Source organism: Phasianus colchicus, chromosome 8 (genome assembly GCF_987193195.1).
Source record: "Phasianus colchicus chromosome 8, bPhaCol1.hap1.1, whole genome shotgun sequence".
Taxonomy (NCBI): domain Eukaryota; kingdom Metazoa; phylum Chordata; class Aves; order Galliformes; family Phasianidae; genus Phasianus; species Phasianus colchicus.
This window is the reverse complement of record NC_143443.1, coordinates 15,686,482-15,702,274: the sequence shown is the minus strand read 5'-3', so window position 1 is coordinate 15,702,274 and position 15,793 is coordinate 15,686,482. Positions and strand designations below refer to the sequence as shown.

General features: G+C 35.6%; 1 protein-coding gene across 2 annotated transcripts in view; it reads left to right on the top strand.

The window, feature by feature from the left end:
- Positions 1-15,793, top strand: part of ADK (adenosine kinase) — a 270,648-nt gene that overhangs the window by 71,175 nt on the left and 183,680 nt on the right. For both annotated transcript variants that reach the window (XM_031603000.2, XM_031602999.2), the window contains exon 4: positions 3,491-3,569. In XM_031603000.2, coding sequence (XP_031458860.2) covers positions 3,491-3,569 — 79 coding nt within the window. The remainder of the gene's footprint in view (positions 1-3,490; positions 3,570-15,793) is intronic.

Below are 15,793 nucleotides of genomic sequence, written 5' to 3'. Positions count from 1 at the left end.
CTGAACATCCTGAATGAAGGATGGTGTGTTTGATGCTGTGATGCTCTACAGGCCTGTTGTAATGAAGAGAAGCAACTTTGACTTGGAAGGATTGGGAAGGGGGAGAGCAGAAGAGAGCTGAGTTGTGAGAGATAGCCACTACCCAGGTCATTGTTGTCTGAAAGTAGAGATGAGTTTGAGGTACTACAGGTACTGAGGTGAGCTTTTCCTTATAGGAAATAGAACAGGGCATTTTAAGAGGCTCTATGAGAAAGGATAATGAGTTTAGTAAGAAGAACCAAAGAGGTAGTGATGCTCACAGTGGGTGAATGACCGACATGGCAGTGAATGTGTCAGCAGTGATCGAGGTGAGAAACTGGGAGGACTTGCTGGGGGGCATCCTTAGAGCTCATTGATTTGACCAAGGTTGTGGTATGGCATCTGTTGCAGGAGTCTGTGCCTTCTAGAAAAATGCTTCCACCTCCTTTAGCATAAAGAGGTGTAACTTTTTTTTTTTTCTTGTATAAAATAGCTTCTTCTGTTACCTTCTTACACTTTTTTTCATAGACATGAGCTCTCTCAAAAGTGAGATTACTGAAACTTCTTGCCCTTCAATATCAAACAATTAGGAGTCAATTGTTTTTTAAACAGAGAGGAGGAAAAAAAAAGCAACTGACAGAAGTGCTATTGCCTCTGGTATAATTGAGTGAAACATTAACATATCCTCCTTGGCAGTGATAGAGTTGATCAAGAGTATCGCAGCTGAAAACACGTACTGTTGCAAATGCAAACTTGTTTTTGTTAAAATAGGCTGCAATGTGGTCAGTGCATTAGTGGAACCAAAAATAGGGCCCTGTCTCTATGGTGCTGATGGTGGGGTTTATTATTCTGTTATAGAAGGTAATGGTATATTGCTAGGTCAAGGAAAGGGTCACAGATACAGCAGAGCCTTCAGAAATAGTCAGAGGCCAACAATTGTAGGACAAGGAACAAAAATATTATTTGGTTTTGCTCATGAGGTAATAATTTTCTTGGATTATCTTAAGTATGATGATGCCTTACTCCTGAAGCACGCACACAAGCTCTGTTTGGTATTCATGGGCCTTGGAGAAGCTTCTACGGTTGAACTTCCTTCCTCGAGAACTTTATAAAAACAAATAACGTTTCTTAGGCATGTTGAAATGCCAAAGTCTTCTCTTTGTGGTTCAGACATACAACAGACAATGAAAAAGTCAATTTTCACAGGCTGTCTGTGCCATTTACTGACATCTTGAAAAATTTGTGGATTTTCATTTCCTTAAGATAAAAGGCTATTGCCAGTCTTAATTTTGGGGTCATATTTGATAAAAGTTTATCAACCTCTTGTGGATTAAAACAACACAATTTATGTTTTCCTTTTTATGGGCAATGGAAAGTAGTATAACAGTACCTTCCTTGCATTTTTATTAAGTCTTGTTCTATTTTATATCATGGCCTCTGAAAGGCATAGAGTTACTACATTAATTTGAAGAAAAGGGAGTTATGCCCTTTAATGTTGAGTCTGAAATAGTGGAAGAAAGTGGTCCTTGTTGGCTTGTTGTGTTCTGTTAAATAATCGCAAAATAATTTGAGGTTGTTTCTTACATAACATTGAAATCTTGACACTAAGGTGGTATTTTAAAGCTATTTCTTTCCATCATTATTTTCCAAAATCAAATGCCACCTATTTTATTCTATAGATACTCTTTCAAACTACAAAATGAATTATTTAAACACATTGTCATTTAAATTTAGAGCTTCTATTGTATGTCATCCATTACAGTATTATATGTAAGGTTTAATATGCCACTAAGTAATAAAATCACTGAAACATCAGACACCTTTAGGTAAAGGAATTAAAATACTAATTGGAATGCTTGTTGATACATTTTAAAAAAGCAAAAATAGCTGTGTGATATAGGCAGCAAACACTCAAATTGGTTGAAAAGGTCAATTAAATTGAAGGAAAAGTACTGCCAGGGTACTAACTTAGTTCATGATAGTTCATATGTCTGTCTGCTTGAGAAGCAATTGTTACAAGATTTGTTGGCTTTTATTATTTTTTCCACAACTGCTTGCTATCATTTGAGGTTTCAATTCCTTGACATAGAATTGATGGATAATTAGTAGTGTGGATAACTGTGAAAAGCATATATAGTAATTTAGTTCTTGGTTCTTTCTAATTGCCTGCCCATTGGTAGTTTGGTAGGGTGAGTAGCTCATTATTCAAATATTCTAAATGGAAATTACTGTAGAAATAATAATCTTATGATCAACATGAGATTGAAAACCAAAGCCTTCTAAATAAACAAGTCATTATTTAACAACTCTGTCCCCAAAGCCATTGTTCAGATGCTATAAGGAGATGTGGGTTGTGGGGAGGAGAACTAGGGTTGCCAGGTAGAGTTCATTTTTGTTGCGTCTGAGATAAAATGTCACTGTTTAAACAGAAGGTAGAATCAAATACAGTAAAATATGCTGGGATATTGTAGCTCTTCTGAGGGGACGAGCTTCATTTTTAAAGGTAAACATCTAATGTTAGTAGACCTTAAGGACAAACATGCTGTTAATTAAGGTTGTCCTCAAGGTCATTTTGAACCTCAAATATGCAGATTTTTACATTAAAGCTTTTAGCTTGCCTGGAGTACTTCCTCCCAAGTCTAATGTCTTCTGAGGTTGTTAATCTGGCTATTTTTCAAGTGTGCTTAAAACTTCAAGGATGAGATATTTGTACTGAGTCACTCTCCCTGCAGTCTCCACAACTCTCTCCTTACAGTTTCCTTTCTTGTTTTGCTTCACTTTGCTTTTCTGTAGCCTGTGACTAGTGAAAAGATTAGTTCTGTGGATGGTGATCTGTGATGCAAATGTATCCCTCGGCAAGGAGGAGTCTCTGATGTAATTTTGTCTGGGTGGTCTTAATCCTGAAGTTGCACTGTAGTACAAGGGTAGATACTTTCCTAGGAAGTTGACACATTTTGTTACAATGTTCAAAACTAAAAATGTACTCCAGGGTGATACAAGAGAATACAGTGCTTTCATAGCAGCATGGCTTGAAGATTTGAAAGGTGGTTGTGAGATTATTTTTTTTTTAAGCATAGTAATAGATCAGTTCACAAAAGTCCTCCACCTGTCAAAATGCAATATTTTGTGTGAAAACATAGGTCATATCCCAGTTGTTTTTTCTTAACTAACCTTCTAGGTTGATGAGGTAGGATGAATATCTGAATGTTTTCATTTATAAAACATTCGTGTACCCAAACATGTATTTTGTCAATCTGAAAGTTCATTGCAATCGTATGTGTTTCAAGTAATGTGTTTCAGTTATTTACTCTTGTTAGAATTTTAAGGTGAAGGACTCAATGTCACATGTTTCTTTGTAGTTTGGACAAAGCCTATATGCCCTCAGTCTGAATTCTGTAACAAACAATGTATCTGACTTTATCATTTTCAGATATCATCTCCTAATATTCTTTCTCTTTTTTTTTTTTAACAGATTTGAAGAACTTGTGAAAAAGTTCAAAGTAGAATATCATGCTGGTGGCTCTACTCAAAACTCTGTCAAAGTGGCCCAGGTTTGTTCGTTCTTAAGAATAACTGATTATTTGGAGTATTTAGTTTGAATTAACTTAGTGCTCTGTATTGTGTACTGCGTCTGTAATGAGAGCTACTTAATGTCTCCATGTGATTCTGTTTCTCAGAGTATGTTTTCTGGTATGTTTTTGAGATTACCTGTTTGGAAGTTTTACTCTTTGTTTCAAACACTTGTTATGGTTATAGCTGTAATGTGCCTAAAAAAGAAGATGGAAGGGTTGTAAGAAATATTGAGCCAGGTTCTTCTCACAGATGAAACAATGTAATAGCAAATGGCAAGGACAAGGTCCCAAACTGCAGTGAGGAATCCTCCAGTGGTTAAAAAATGAAGCACAAAGAAAATGGTTAAACATGTTGTCCAGGGAAGTTTTAGAAACTTAAGGCTTGGAGATTTCAGTAAGTGACCATAATGAATGAACCAGATCTAAGTTTGGGGATGGCCCTGCTTTAAGTGACGGGTTGGACTAAATGACCTGATAAGGTTTCTTTTAGTCTGCATCATTCTGTGATGCTAACCACATTTATTCTCTAGGAATTTGGAAGCTTGTCCATCAAAGACAAAAATGCAAGGCTTTTTTGTACAAAGATATTTTGTCTGAATATTATGAACAATAATGATGAATTGATTTTGAGATATAGTTAGCTTTTTTGTAACTGAAACGTGCCTTTTGTCACTATACTATTAAGAATATAGTTCTGCATTTATTTTTAGGTTATGTGCAACAACTAGTTCAGAGTCATGAAATTCAGTTTCTATTTCTGTGTATGGATTGCAGAGTATTAGAAGCAAATGCACATGGTAGAATCAGAATTACAGAACTTGGACCTGTTCTTGCATGTCTCCTTGAAACGACTTATTTGACCTTAGCTAATTTATTTCTAAACTATCTTTGATACCTTACTGCCATTTAGCATAGCTGTCAAGATGTTATTTAATAATTACACTATGAAGTGCACAGAACCTTTACAGTGTGAATTGGAGGGAAAAAAAAAAAGACAATTCAAGGAGTGAAACAGAGGTTTCTATGTCAGTGCTCCATTTTTATACTGATAAGTTTTTGTCAGTGAACTTTTCTCTCTGCTTGGGCTCTGAGTTGGGACCTCATTCAGCTGCAGTTGCCATCTGGAATCGAATTTGTCTCCAGAAGGGTTATCATCTCCTAGTTTTTGTTTCAAATAAGATTGAAACTTCAAACAGTTGTGCATGAATAACATAACATGACTAAAAGGCTTTAAAGTGATGGATAGAAGGGTGAGAGAGAGAGAAAAGAATTCTGGAAATCTTAAAAGAAGCTGCTATCCAGTAAGCTTTGGCAGAAGAAGAAATGTGAGGACAGGGAAAAAACATTTAAGTGTAAACCAAAAATTGAAACCAGAAATTTTCCAATATTCATTGGAATATTGCAGAGAGAATAAGTGTGTGAATAATCTTAGATCTGTATAACTTAAATATGTATTTACTCAAAGTACCAGGAGAAAGCAAAGACTCGTTCAAGAAGCCTACTGCTGGTTGAGAAGTAGAAGGTTAATGGATTTTAAATTCAGACTGCTGAGGTAGCTGCACTGAAAGTTCATTGTAGGTTCTCTGCAAGAAGTTATCCTAAGAATAAAACTCATATTAATTTCTCAGCTTGTTATATCCTATAGGGATACAGTGGTAAAAGTGTGCTTAGAAAAAAAAAAAGTAAGATACAAACTCAAAATTTCGTTTGAGAGTTTATAAGTTGATGAGAATAAGGGCATGTTCAAGGAATGCATCCTTGGAACATTCACTGTAATGAAATATAATTTGAGCAGGATAGTGGGAAGTGAACAGATAGCTTCTAAGGTCTGGCAACTGATTTTCTAGAAGTTCACTTCAGAATGGCAGTAGTGTATTATTAAGGGCTGTAGGAGAAGTAGAAAGTAGTTAATAAAAGGATTGGAATTAAAAAAAAAAAACAAAAAAAAAAACAAAGCTCAAGAATTTAAGAAGCAAGTAATAAATGGGGTCACTGAGTTATTTTATCTCCTGCTTTAAGGTCAGAAAAGCAGTGCTGTGTTGAAACAAAATTACCCAAAGGCAGAATGGTAAACTTAGAATAATTAATCTCTTGAAATTGGAAAAATGAAACAGTCCATAGTCATGCTTATGTGCTGTATGGTGATTGCCATCTCTGTTATATATTCTCATTTTTTTTTTTTAAGTTGACATTTTTCTGTCATGTCTGTAAAGAGAGTGAGGATAATGAGAATGACTCAAAGACTTTTCCTGAAAAGACTGTTCCTGAAGTGGATAGGCCAGCTCCAAAAAGTCTTAGAGATAGTGTGTTTATCATGTACAGGAGATTTGAGATGGTAAGAAGATGGTAGGAATAAGAGTATTAAGAAGATAGCAGGAAGAAGCTCTGTGTTATGAAGAAAACTAGGAAGAAAATGAGACTTAAATCATGGAACATGATTTTGGGAACTAAAGATTTGAAGTGGCAATTGTAGTGGAAATTAAGATGTAAGAAGCATCCAAAGAATTAACTAGTATTGCAGTCAGGCTGTGAAGAGTAGAATTACTTAGGTTTTTCTAGCCAGTTGACAGGAAAGAAAGATCTGAAGTGCAGCCTTGAAGGAAGAATTGGACGCGTGAAATACTGTCTTGCAGTAGAACAGAAGTTGAAGGTGTGGTCTGCTGCAGAAGCAAACTATGGTTGGAGAGCACTGTGAGAATCAAAAAGTTCAATGTTCCCTGCCCAGGTGGGCATTATGTGGACAGGGTGTTTCAACAGGGTCAAAGGAAAAAAAAATAATAAAAAAAAAAAGGTTTGCATCTGCATGTGTAGGGAAAACAAATAGGATGATTTTGAAGATGATTCTACTTGACTGAAGTGCTATGGAGAATGCATTTTTGCAAAAGGATGCAGAAGCAGAGAGAAACATACATCAGAAGGAAAGCTCTGTTAAAGGAAGGAAAGGAGCCAATCAAGAATGAATCTGTTGCAAAGATGTCCAAAGATAAATTAAAAATTGAGAGAATTGAAAATAAATGGATGAGAAATCCTGAAATATCACTCTAGTTCTTTTTGAGTGTATTGTGTTGTATTGTTTAAGTGGTTTTATACAACTCTTTTTTTTTTTTTTTTAATATCCCTTAAAATGACAAAAGAGAGCATCCAGAAAGCGCACTAATAAAGCCACGGAGATAGGATGTTTATGTTCAAGTCTTCTGGGATGTCAATGTTGTTTGAACATATGTTGATCTTGTAAAGAGTGAGGAAGTCAAAATTATTTTGGCTTGACCTAACTCACATTAGGAAGGAGGAGAGGAAAAAGTGATTGATGTGTTACAGAAATGGCAGCAACAGGCATAAAAATGAAAAGATAAAAGAAATTACAGTTCAGTCATTCCTTAATGAGTTTGAGTTAACAGCAAATTATGTCTTGGAAATATTAATTCATATGATGAGGGTAATACTGACAGAAAGAACTGAGGAAAATGGAAACAGAAGTGTGTGGGGGAAAAGACAAAATGGTTTGAGAGAATAGGAAATAAGTAACCAGGAAGGAGAAAAAAAGTATTAAACCTCAATATTGCTCTGATTGTGTGTTGTTTACTGTCTCACCCATATTTCTTTCTTACCATTGCTTTCTATTGTTTACTTTCATCTGTAATTAACTAATTTCAAATGACTTCATCTGGAAAAGAAAAGCAGAACAGATTGGATACTTGTAAAGCCTTGAGGAAAATTTATATCGAAATAAATACTTTTCTTTCAAAAGTTTAGTATTGTGTAGAAAATTGTGCCAGTAGTGACAGTATTGAATGGGGAGAGGGAAAGAGGGATAATGGTAGAAGGTTTTCCTGTGTGCAGGACAATACAGAATACAGTTGGAATCCAGGTCATCAATTAAAATGCAGGTAATGCATTCTGAGGCACTCTTACTGTTGTGTTCAATGGGAATTTTTTCAATCTTGACCCACTGTTTGGGAGTGTCAGTAACTTCAAACTTTGAAGTATTAGACCTTAAATAATCAGGCATTGATCACTGAACGTTGCTTGTGATAGTAGTTTGGAAAATCAAGACTACAGATAATAAAATAAATTGCAATAATTTCTGAAGTAGAAACTAATGTTTAACTTCACTGTTTGTTTTGGTGATCTTTGCATTGGAATTATGCTCTTATACCCATACTTTGTTTTGTTTTCTGTTTAAAGTTCAAGTTATGTTGCACACTTCAGAACAGCAAGGAATGGGGATAGCAAGTTGAAACTGCAACATGCTGCTACTCTGACCTTTACTTGTCTCATTAAATTTTGGCTTTATATCTAATATGATATGTGACATCTTGCTTTAATCTGAGCTCTTGCAATCCCTCCAAGTGATTGGATCCATTATATTAAATCTATAAAATATGCATACATGTAAGTGCATACAGTTCATAAATAATGGATTGTTTTAGAGTTCTGCCAACAAACTAAATTCAGATTCGTGAATACAGTATTTTACTACTCATCAGCTTCTTTCTGTAATTTTAATCGAGACTGCGTGCATGTCTAGCAACAGACACTGATCTGGAAAGGAAAAAATCTGAATCTTTTCATAGGGCTCCTTAATTTAAAACATTTAAAACAGATAGATTGCTTGTGTAGACAGGACATGTATTGCTGACCATGCTGTATTTGCATGATTTTTATCATTGTTTATTCCAACTTTGGTCTGCTGAAGTTACAATTGCAATATGATGTAGTCTTTTGAAGTTTTTTTATCTTTCTAGCTCAAGTACTGGATTTCGAGTGTAACTTGATAGCATTTTATAACTTGGATTTTAAACAACACAGCTTTGGCAACAGTCAGAGCACGTTTTCATTCTTGTTTTTCTGAGAGCGCATATAAAGAATGTCACATTGTTCATGCTCAGAATTGGTGCTCTTAGTTTATACTCAGTTTCTCAATAGCTCATGTTCATTCTAACAATTCTGCTGTTACCTTGGATGTAACTTAGTCATTAGGGACAGCTGTTATTATTTTATCACTGGTGAAGCCAGGTGAGCTTGGAAGAACATAGCTTGACACATTTCAATTTGAATTTGTAGGCCTACCTGATAAGGGAAAGAGAACATTTTTGGGAAGCTTTCATATAGGTACTCTTAGGACTTCACAATAATGTTTTTGTAACACATACCTCAGCAAATAAGAAAAATAATGATGCTGAATTATGTTGCATATCTGAGTCCTATTGTTTTCTGTAGTTCAGGTAAGTATGACACTTGCTCAAGAGCTTTTAACTTCATCTCTTTTATTTATTCTTTTTATTTGATCTGTTAGTTGAAGGAGACTGAGCTTTTTATGATTCTAATCAACTGATAAGCTTGATCATTTAATTTAGAAAAAATGAACTGTTTCATAGTTCATTTATAAAACCTGATATATGCTGAAGGTGTAGGGTTTTTTATTTTTACTAGTTGTTTTGTAATTAGCTAAACTTTATTTTTACAAAATATATTGGATTGTGTTATATTTAATCAAAAAATATAAAATTACAAATCTATGTATGAAAAATACTTGACAACTTTTTTTTACAAAACAATTATCTATGTACATAGTGTATGTAAGTTTATGTTCATATATCTTGAATAATACATGTATTGTGAAATACATTCATCATCAGTGAATGATAGAATCATAGAATCAATTGAGTTGGAAATGATCTTTAAAGGTCATCTAGCCTAACTCTCCTGCATTGAACAGGGATGCTACAGCTTGGTCAGGTTGCTCAGAGCCCTGTCCACCTTGACACTGTCTCTTGAGACAGGGCAGTCATTGTCACTCTGGGCAGCCTGTTCCAGTGCTTCACTGCCCATGTCATAAATAAATAAATAAATCTTTTTCTATTTCTATCCAGTCTTAATCTCCCCTCTTTTAGTTAGAAGTCATTTTCTTTTGACCTATAACAACAGACCCTGCTAAAGAGCCAGTAGTTTCATTGCAACTGCTTGTTGGCTTAAAGTGAAATTTGTGTATTTGCAAGGTGGTACCCTTGGCTAAACATTCCTTACTGTATGTAATCTACAAAGTTCATTGTACTTTAGTTCTTCAGTGTTACATTATTTGGTGATTCACCGAACTTTCTTATCATTCTATATAAATGTAATGAATTTAATCCTCTCTTTGCTTGTGAAAATTTTAGATTCAGGTGCATAGCAAGAGGAAAGATTTTACTCAATAACAGGGCTCAAGATGCATTGAATGTGCATAACTGGCAGAGAAGTAGTAGAAAAGTTGTCAGGGGAGGCACCCTGAGCTCTTTCTCAATTTTGAGGCTGATATAACTTTGCAGGACCCATCATTATTTTATGGAACGCATCATGCTGTCAGCTAGAAATGTTCTCTGTTCTGCTTATTGTGTGCTGAAATTCAGTCACGTCACAGATGCGTTTCTCCAAAAACAGTTTCTAGAATAGTGAGGTGTGCTCTGTGCTTTCTGAACCGTTTGGGTTAGAATCTTAAATTCCTCAGGGAATTTGTTTTGGCCTCACTCCCTATATTCCTTAAGCAACTTCATTACATCCCCCTACTCTAATGGGCTTGGTGGCCCCAGAAAACATGTGTTTTCAATATTTTAAATAGCTCAGTCAAAATTTCAAAAAAAAAAAAAAAAAAGCAAGAAAAAAAACGGAACCATTTTCTGTTTGGTATAGTTTAATAAGCTTAGGGTATATCTCATCTTCCCAGCCAGAAAACAACCCTGAGACATGTGTTCCCCACCCTGCCAGCTCAAGCATGGTGGACACACGTGCCCTATGTGGCTTTTGTCACATACCAGCTTCCCAAACCTATTCAACACGATGGGGAAAAAAACAGTTAAACTTTTCTTATATATACCTTGTTAAAATTTCTTCTGGTGCTCGGTAGAATGAACCTCTGAAGCATTTATCCTGCTGTGCTGTGCTGTGCTGTGGTGTGAGTGAGACTTAGTGGAAGAATAACAAAACAAACCAAAGTGCTGTCAGAAACAGCCATTGGGGTAAGCATGTCTCTAAGGACATCTAATAGTGGCTTTTCCTGCCATTACAAGGGCAGTGTCCCATTGTTAGTGTCATGGTGGACAGTGTCCTGTGTCAGTGACATCAATTTCCTAATTGTTTTTTTCCTCTCAAGGGCACTCTGTCTTTAATGTACACTTCCAAATTAGTCGATATCAAACACTGCCTGTGCTTCTGACAGAACAGCCTGTCCCCTTCAGAATTATAATGCTGGAAGGCTTGGGACTTTCTGTTGTAATGTTTCAATTGACTGGCACACAAATCAGAAATTCTGTAATACTTATGCGAGTCTTGCAAACGTTAAGAAAAATTGCTAGACTTTTTACTCTACTCCAGACAACCTCAAAGCCCTACTCAGAGCTACACTGAACAGTTTTTAAAAGCAAGAAAACCATGTTATCATTATGGCAAACTCAGTAAAGTAACAAGCAAGTTTTACCTGGATTATGAAACTGGGTACTTTTCAAGATTTCTTGTGCTTGGGATGGAAGTCCACACATTGTTTTAGTGGGTCTGAATCAGATATTAGGAGTAAATGATGCAGGAGTATGCTGGAGATTTAGCTTTTCAAGGTTAATGATAGCAAGGCTTTTTTTTAAAAAAAAAAAACTATTTTTTAATACTGGTTGCTTACAGCTTTGTATGACTGTGTGTTTGTTTGTGGACCACAAATATAATTTCAACAAATGGTAGAATAGTCAGAAAGCCATGTTTCTAAGATCCTGTTGTTTGTTTTTCAATTTTTGTTTTCTTTTTGTTTTTTTTTTTTTCCCCCGCTTTCTTAAATGCCATTTAGTGCAAGGTCCCTAAATTTGTGCTATTTAAGACAAGGCAGTTTGGGATACCACTGTCAGTCTACAACAGACTTTGTTATTAGGCAGATGGTAGATGTTAGAACATTTATTTTACAATGCTTATGAGTATCATTTTGACATGGAATTGAATTGCTGGCCACATGGACTTAACTGTTTGAATCACATTACCTTGTTTCTTCAGGTCTTTTCCCTGACCAGGAGTATCAATAGGATTATAGAAAGAACATCTTAGAAACAGGATACTTTCAGTCACTTTGGAAAAACAACAGAGTTGTACAAACACATCACCTCTGAAATTTATTTTGATATTGAAGCTCTCCCTTATGCATTGTGTTGAGTGAACTTTGGAGTGTCCAGGTGGCCTCTGTTCATTCCTCCGAAATTGTATATTATCTAAATGATTAAAAGCCACTTCCATATTCCATAGTTATCAAACATCAGACGGCACCATACGTATGGTAGCATTTGGATCCTGGGAATGAAGTTCAGCTGCCTGTTTCTTTACTCCCCTTCTGTTTCTGTGTAGCTATGTTAGCACCATAGCTGTACGTTTTTTTCATTTTTTTTCTATAGCAACGAAGGAACTTTGGCTCAATGCTTAAGCTAATGCCTTGCTTTTTGAGTAGACTCAAGATTGTTTGGTTTTCTTTTTTTTCTTTTTTTTTTTTTTTGAGCCAGTAGCACCTCTACTTATATATACCTTGTTAAAATTTCTGCTGGTGCTCGGTAGAATGAACCTCTGAAGCATTTATCCCCAGTGCTGTGATGTGAGCAACCATTCTATATTTGAGAATAAGGCAAATTACTTCATTCCCTAATTGATGCTTATCCTGAAAACAAATATGCTTTCAAACACACCAACTGGTTTAGATTTACCCTGACGAAATAAAAGCAAGATGTGACAGTGAACCACATTTAGGGGACCTGGCTTAAGAGGTGCTGTTCTAGGAACCCTCAACCTTTTTGTACTCTGAGTGACAAGAGGACTTCCTCAAAACCTTTCATAGGGTGAGGCTGTACATGCCATGATGGACTGATTCTACTAATGGTTGAATGAAATGTACTTGATTTGTTCCCATTACTTGGCACTGGAAGGAGAACTACTGCTTGTTTTGAAAGTCTCAGAAGAGAGGGTAAATCCCTGTGCATCACAGATATTAATTTGGCATGCCACTCAATTCTTGGAAGCTTGGGAGCTGTTTTATCCTTAGCTGCTCTGTAAGTTACATAACTACATATTTAGCAATTAATTAATGTTAAGTGATGTGATACAGTGGGGAGTTAATTGCCCTGGAAATTTGAAATGCCAAATTATAGGGGCTTCTTGCACATCTCTAGAATATTTTCTATTGAAAATGTAGCTTTTCACCAGAAAAGGACACTGAAAATCTTATTGTTATCTAGGGACTCTATGCAGGTATAACATGCTATTCTTGGATACCTACTGCTTTACTCAGAAAGTTTATTAGTGTAACTGTCCTGCATATCTCTTTGATATTTTCTTGGGCTTGTTGCCTAAAACCATTCTTTCAATAATTTTTGTCCTTCAGAGTTCTGAATGTAACTTTGCTACCTTCCTTTGTAGCTATGTAGTAAATCAGTATATTTATCTCTTACGTATTTGATGGAGATAATGGTTTATCAGAATGGAAGTTTAATATGGGAGTTTATGTTGTCTTTTTAAGCATTAAAAGCAAAAAGAACTGCTGATTTGTTCAGTTTGTGAGGAGGCACAGTAATGCTGCTTGTTTTGAGCATGCTTTCAAAGGAACATGTAGGACTGCCTTACCAGTCAATGCAGCAGACAGTGTTTGTCTTGTTTTCTTTTTGTTTTTTCTTTTTCTTTGAAGACAGCTTCACAGAGCTCAGTCTGAGTCTGAGATGAGCTGGGTGTTTTCTGACGTCTTCATTCATCTTGTGTGGAAGGAGATTGTACATGACAGAAGGTTCTGTGCAACTCTACATTAGATACTTAGTCTGCAGTGTATTATTATTAAGTAAAAAAGGAAATGTGTTGACAGGAATGCTTCATATTTTTACTCATTGTTCCAGTTCTGAAAATACTGCATATCCAAGTCAAGACTACAGTGGGTCTGATTGATAAGCAAAGCTAACTTTTATGTGGCTTCAGCAGTTCTCACCTCTGATCTAGAGGTGGGTCAGCTTGTTCTGTAAGAGCTGCAGAATTCCTGCTACCTGCTGACTGAAATATTAAGAGAGAATAGGTGCTAGTTTATTTTAATTTACCAGGCTGTCAGCTGCAGCATCTCAGTAGATGTGTCATGAGCAACTCAATTCTTCCTGCAGTGAGGGCAGAAGTTCCTGGGAACAGGGTTGGTAGCTGCTGTTTAAACAGTGCTTAACACTCCCGTGGCAGTTGGTCCCTGCTCATGAGTCACAGCTCTGCCTGGATGAGAGCCCTGCAAAGCAGTTCTTCCTCTCTGGAGAGGTTACAGATACCTGTCCAGATTACGCTCATGCTGTTCAGCCATGTAAGGGCCCCTGCTGTATTATAAGAAGGAATTTATCTCAGATTACTGTTTTAAATTTTTAAATGAGTGTTGCTCATGGTAAATTCAAGGTAGTCCAAAATTCAGCATTCTTCTAATAGCAGTTGAAAAATGTGGCTCTCCAAATTAATTTTATTAGCATTTGTTATATGTGAAGTATGGGTATTTTAACATTTTTATATGGGTTAAGTTTTGAAAATGCTGCAAAAAATTGCTAAATACTGCTGCTAATAACAACCACTCAACCCGTTTTTTTGTATAAATGAGATAACATGGTGATGCACATGATCAATGAGATCTAGAACTTCACTTCATTGTGATTTTTTTGTCAACTACTATTCTAAAACTTAATTAAATTGAAATACTCAAAATACCAAAAAGTTAGAAGAATACAGTTATGCTGTAGTTATACCTTGGCTGTAAACGAAATATTTTTTTCAAACAAGCTGGTCTGGGACATTCTGAACTGGACAACTTAACAATTTTTCAATCATTATTGATTGAGAGAGCTTAATGTTGAACTTCGCAGTAGACTTCTCAGAGACCAAATGCCTTATTTTTCCACCAAGTGTGCTCTAGCTTCTAGAGTATTAGCATGATGCAGGACTGATAGGTAACAAAATAAGGGCAAGTAGGCAGTAATGAAAAGGAGATTTTTTCATTTCTCATATGGATGAATAAGGATTTTAGATATAGCAAATACAATTTTTCAGAAGCACTAACATGATTTAAAAAAACGTAGCAATGCCAGTTTTTAAATTTACATACTTAATGTAAATTTGAGTTTCATGCTGCTGATGCTGCTGTGAAGTAGACCAAGTGTGATTTTCTTTGTTGTGTATGTGGCAATCTAACTGTGCTAGAATTTCAGGCGAGATGACTCAAGACTGCCCTGCTAAAAATACAGCATGTTTCTGTTTTAAAATATGAACTGTACCCACAATATATATATGCAAATAAAAAAAAGTGAGCTTGTGATTATGGCACATTTTGGGTGATTTAAAAAAGATGTATTTTTAACTCTGACAGATGCCAAAGGTGCAAAGATCTTGAGAACTAAGGTTGCTTAGGTATTGAAAAACAAAACAAAACTGGAATTTGATCTTAAAAAGATACCTGCTCAAGGGACCCCTGTGTCAATCGTAACTTTTTTATATTTAGAAAAAAATTTTAAGAAAGCTCAATGCAGCAAATCATGAGGCAGCACAGATTTGATGTCCAGGCCTCATTTAGGAAAATACTGTATGCAAGCTAGGTTTGAGAATCAATTTTAAAGATTAATAATTAAGTTCCAAAGCAGCTTCACTTGCTAAATGATGAATAGCATAGCATGCTTTATTAAAAATATTGAGTTACAGAAACTGTGTTCCAAGGCAAGCAAGAACACATATCAGATAATTTTTTTTAATTGCAACATGATGGAGTGAGGTGGTGTTTTGAGTTCTTGGTTTCTCTCATAAATCTTTTCATCCCTTCTTGGAAAAATATTGATGAATTATTTTGTTAGTCCTGTCAGGGCAATTTTTAATTATTCTTTCATTGTTACAGAAAACATTGAGGGGAATGGGAGGGTGGAATTTAATCATGATCTATTCTGTGTTCCTGTCATGTTTTTATCATTTTACCAGCATCGTCAGTTCTATTTAGTGTACTATTCTGAGGGCAGCTGAAAGCAGGGTTTTGACTACCAAAAAACAGGTGGTCTATTCAGTCAAAGAACTGGATACAAAACGCAAGAAAACTGTTCCTAACTCACTTTCTTAAATGCTCTGTGACCACGGAAGGTGAACTTCTCTTTTACAGTGAGTCTGACATAACAAAAAAGAACCTCTTCCTCTTTCCACGTTTTTTTTTTTTTATGAGC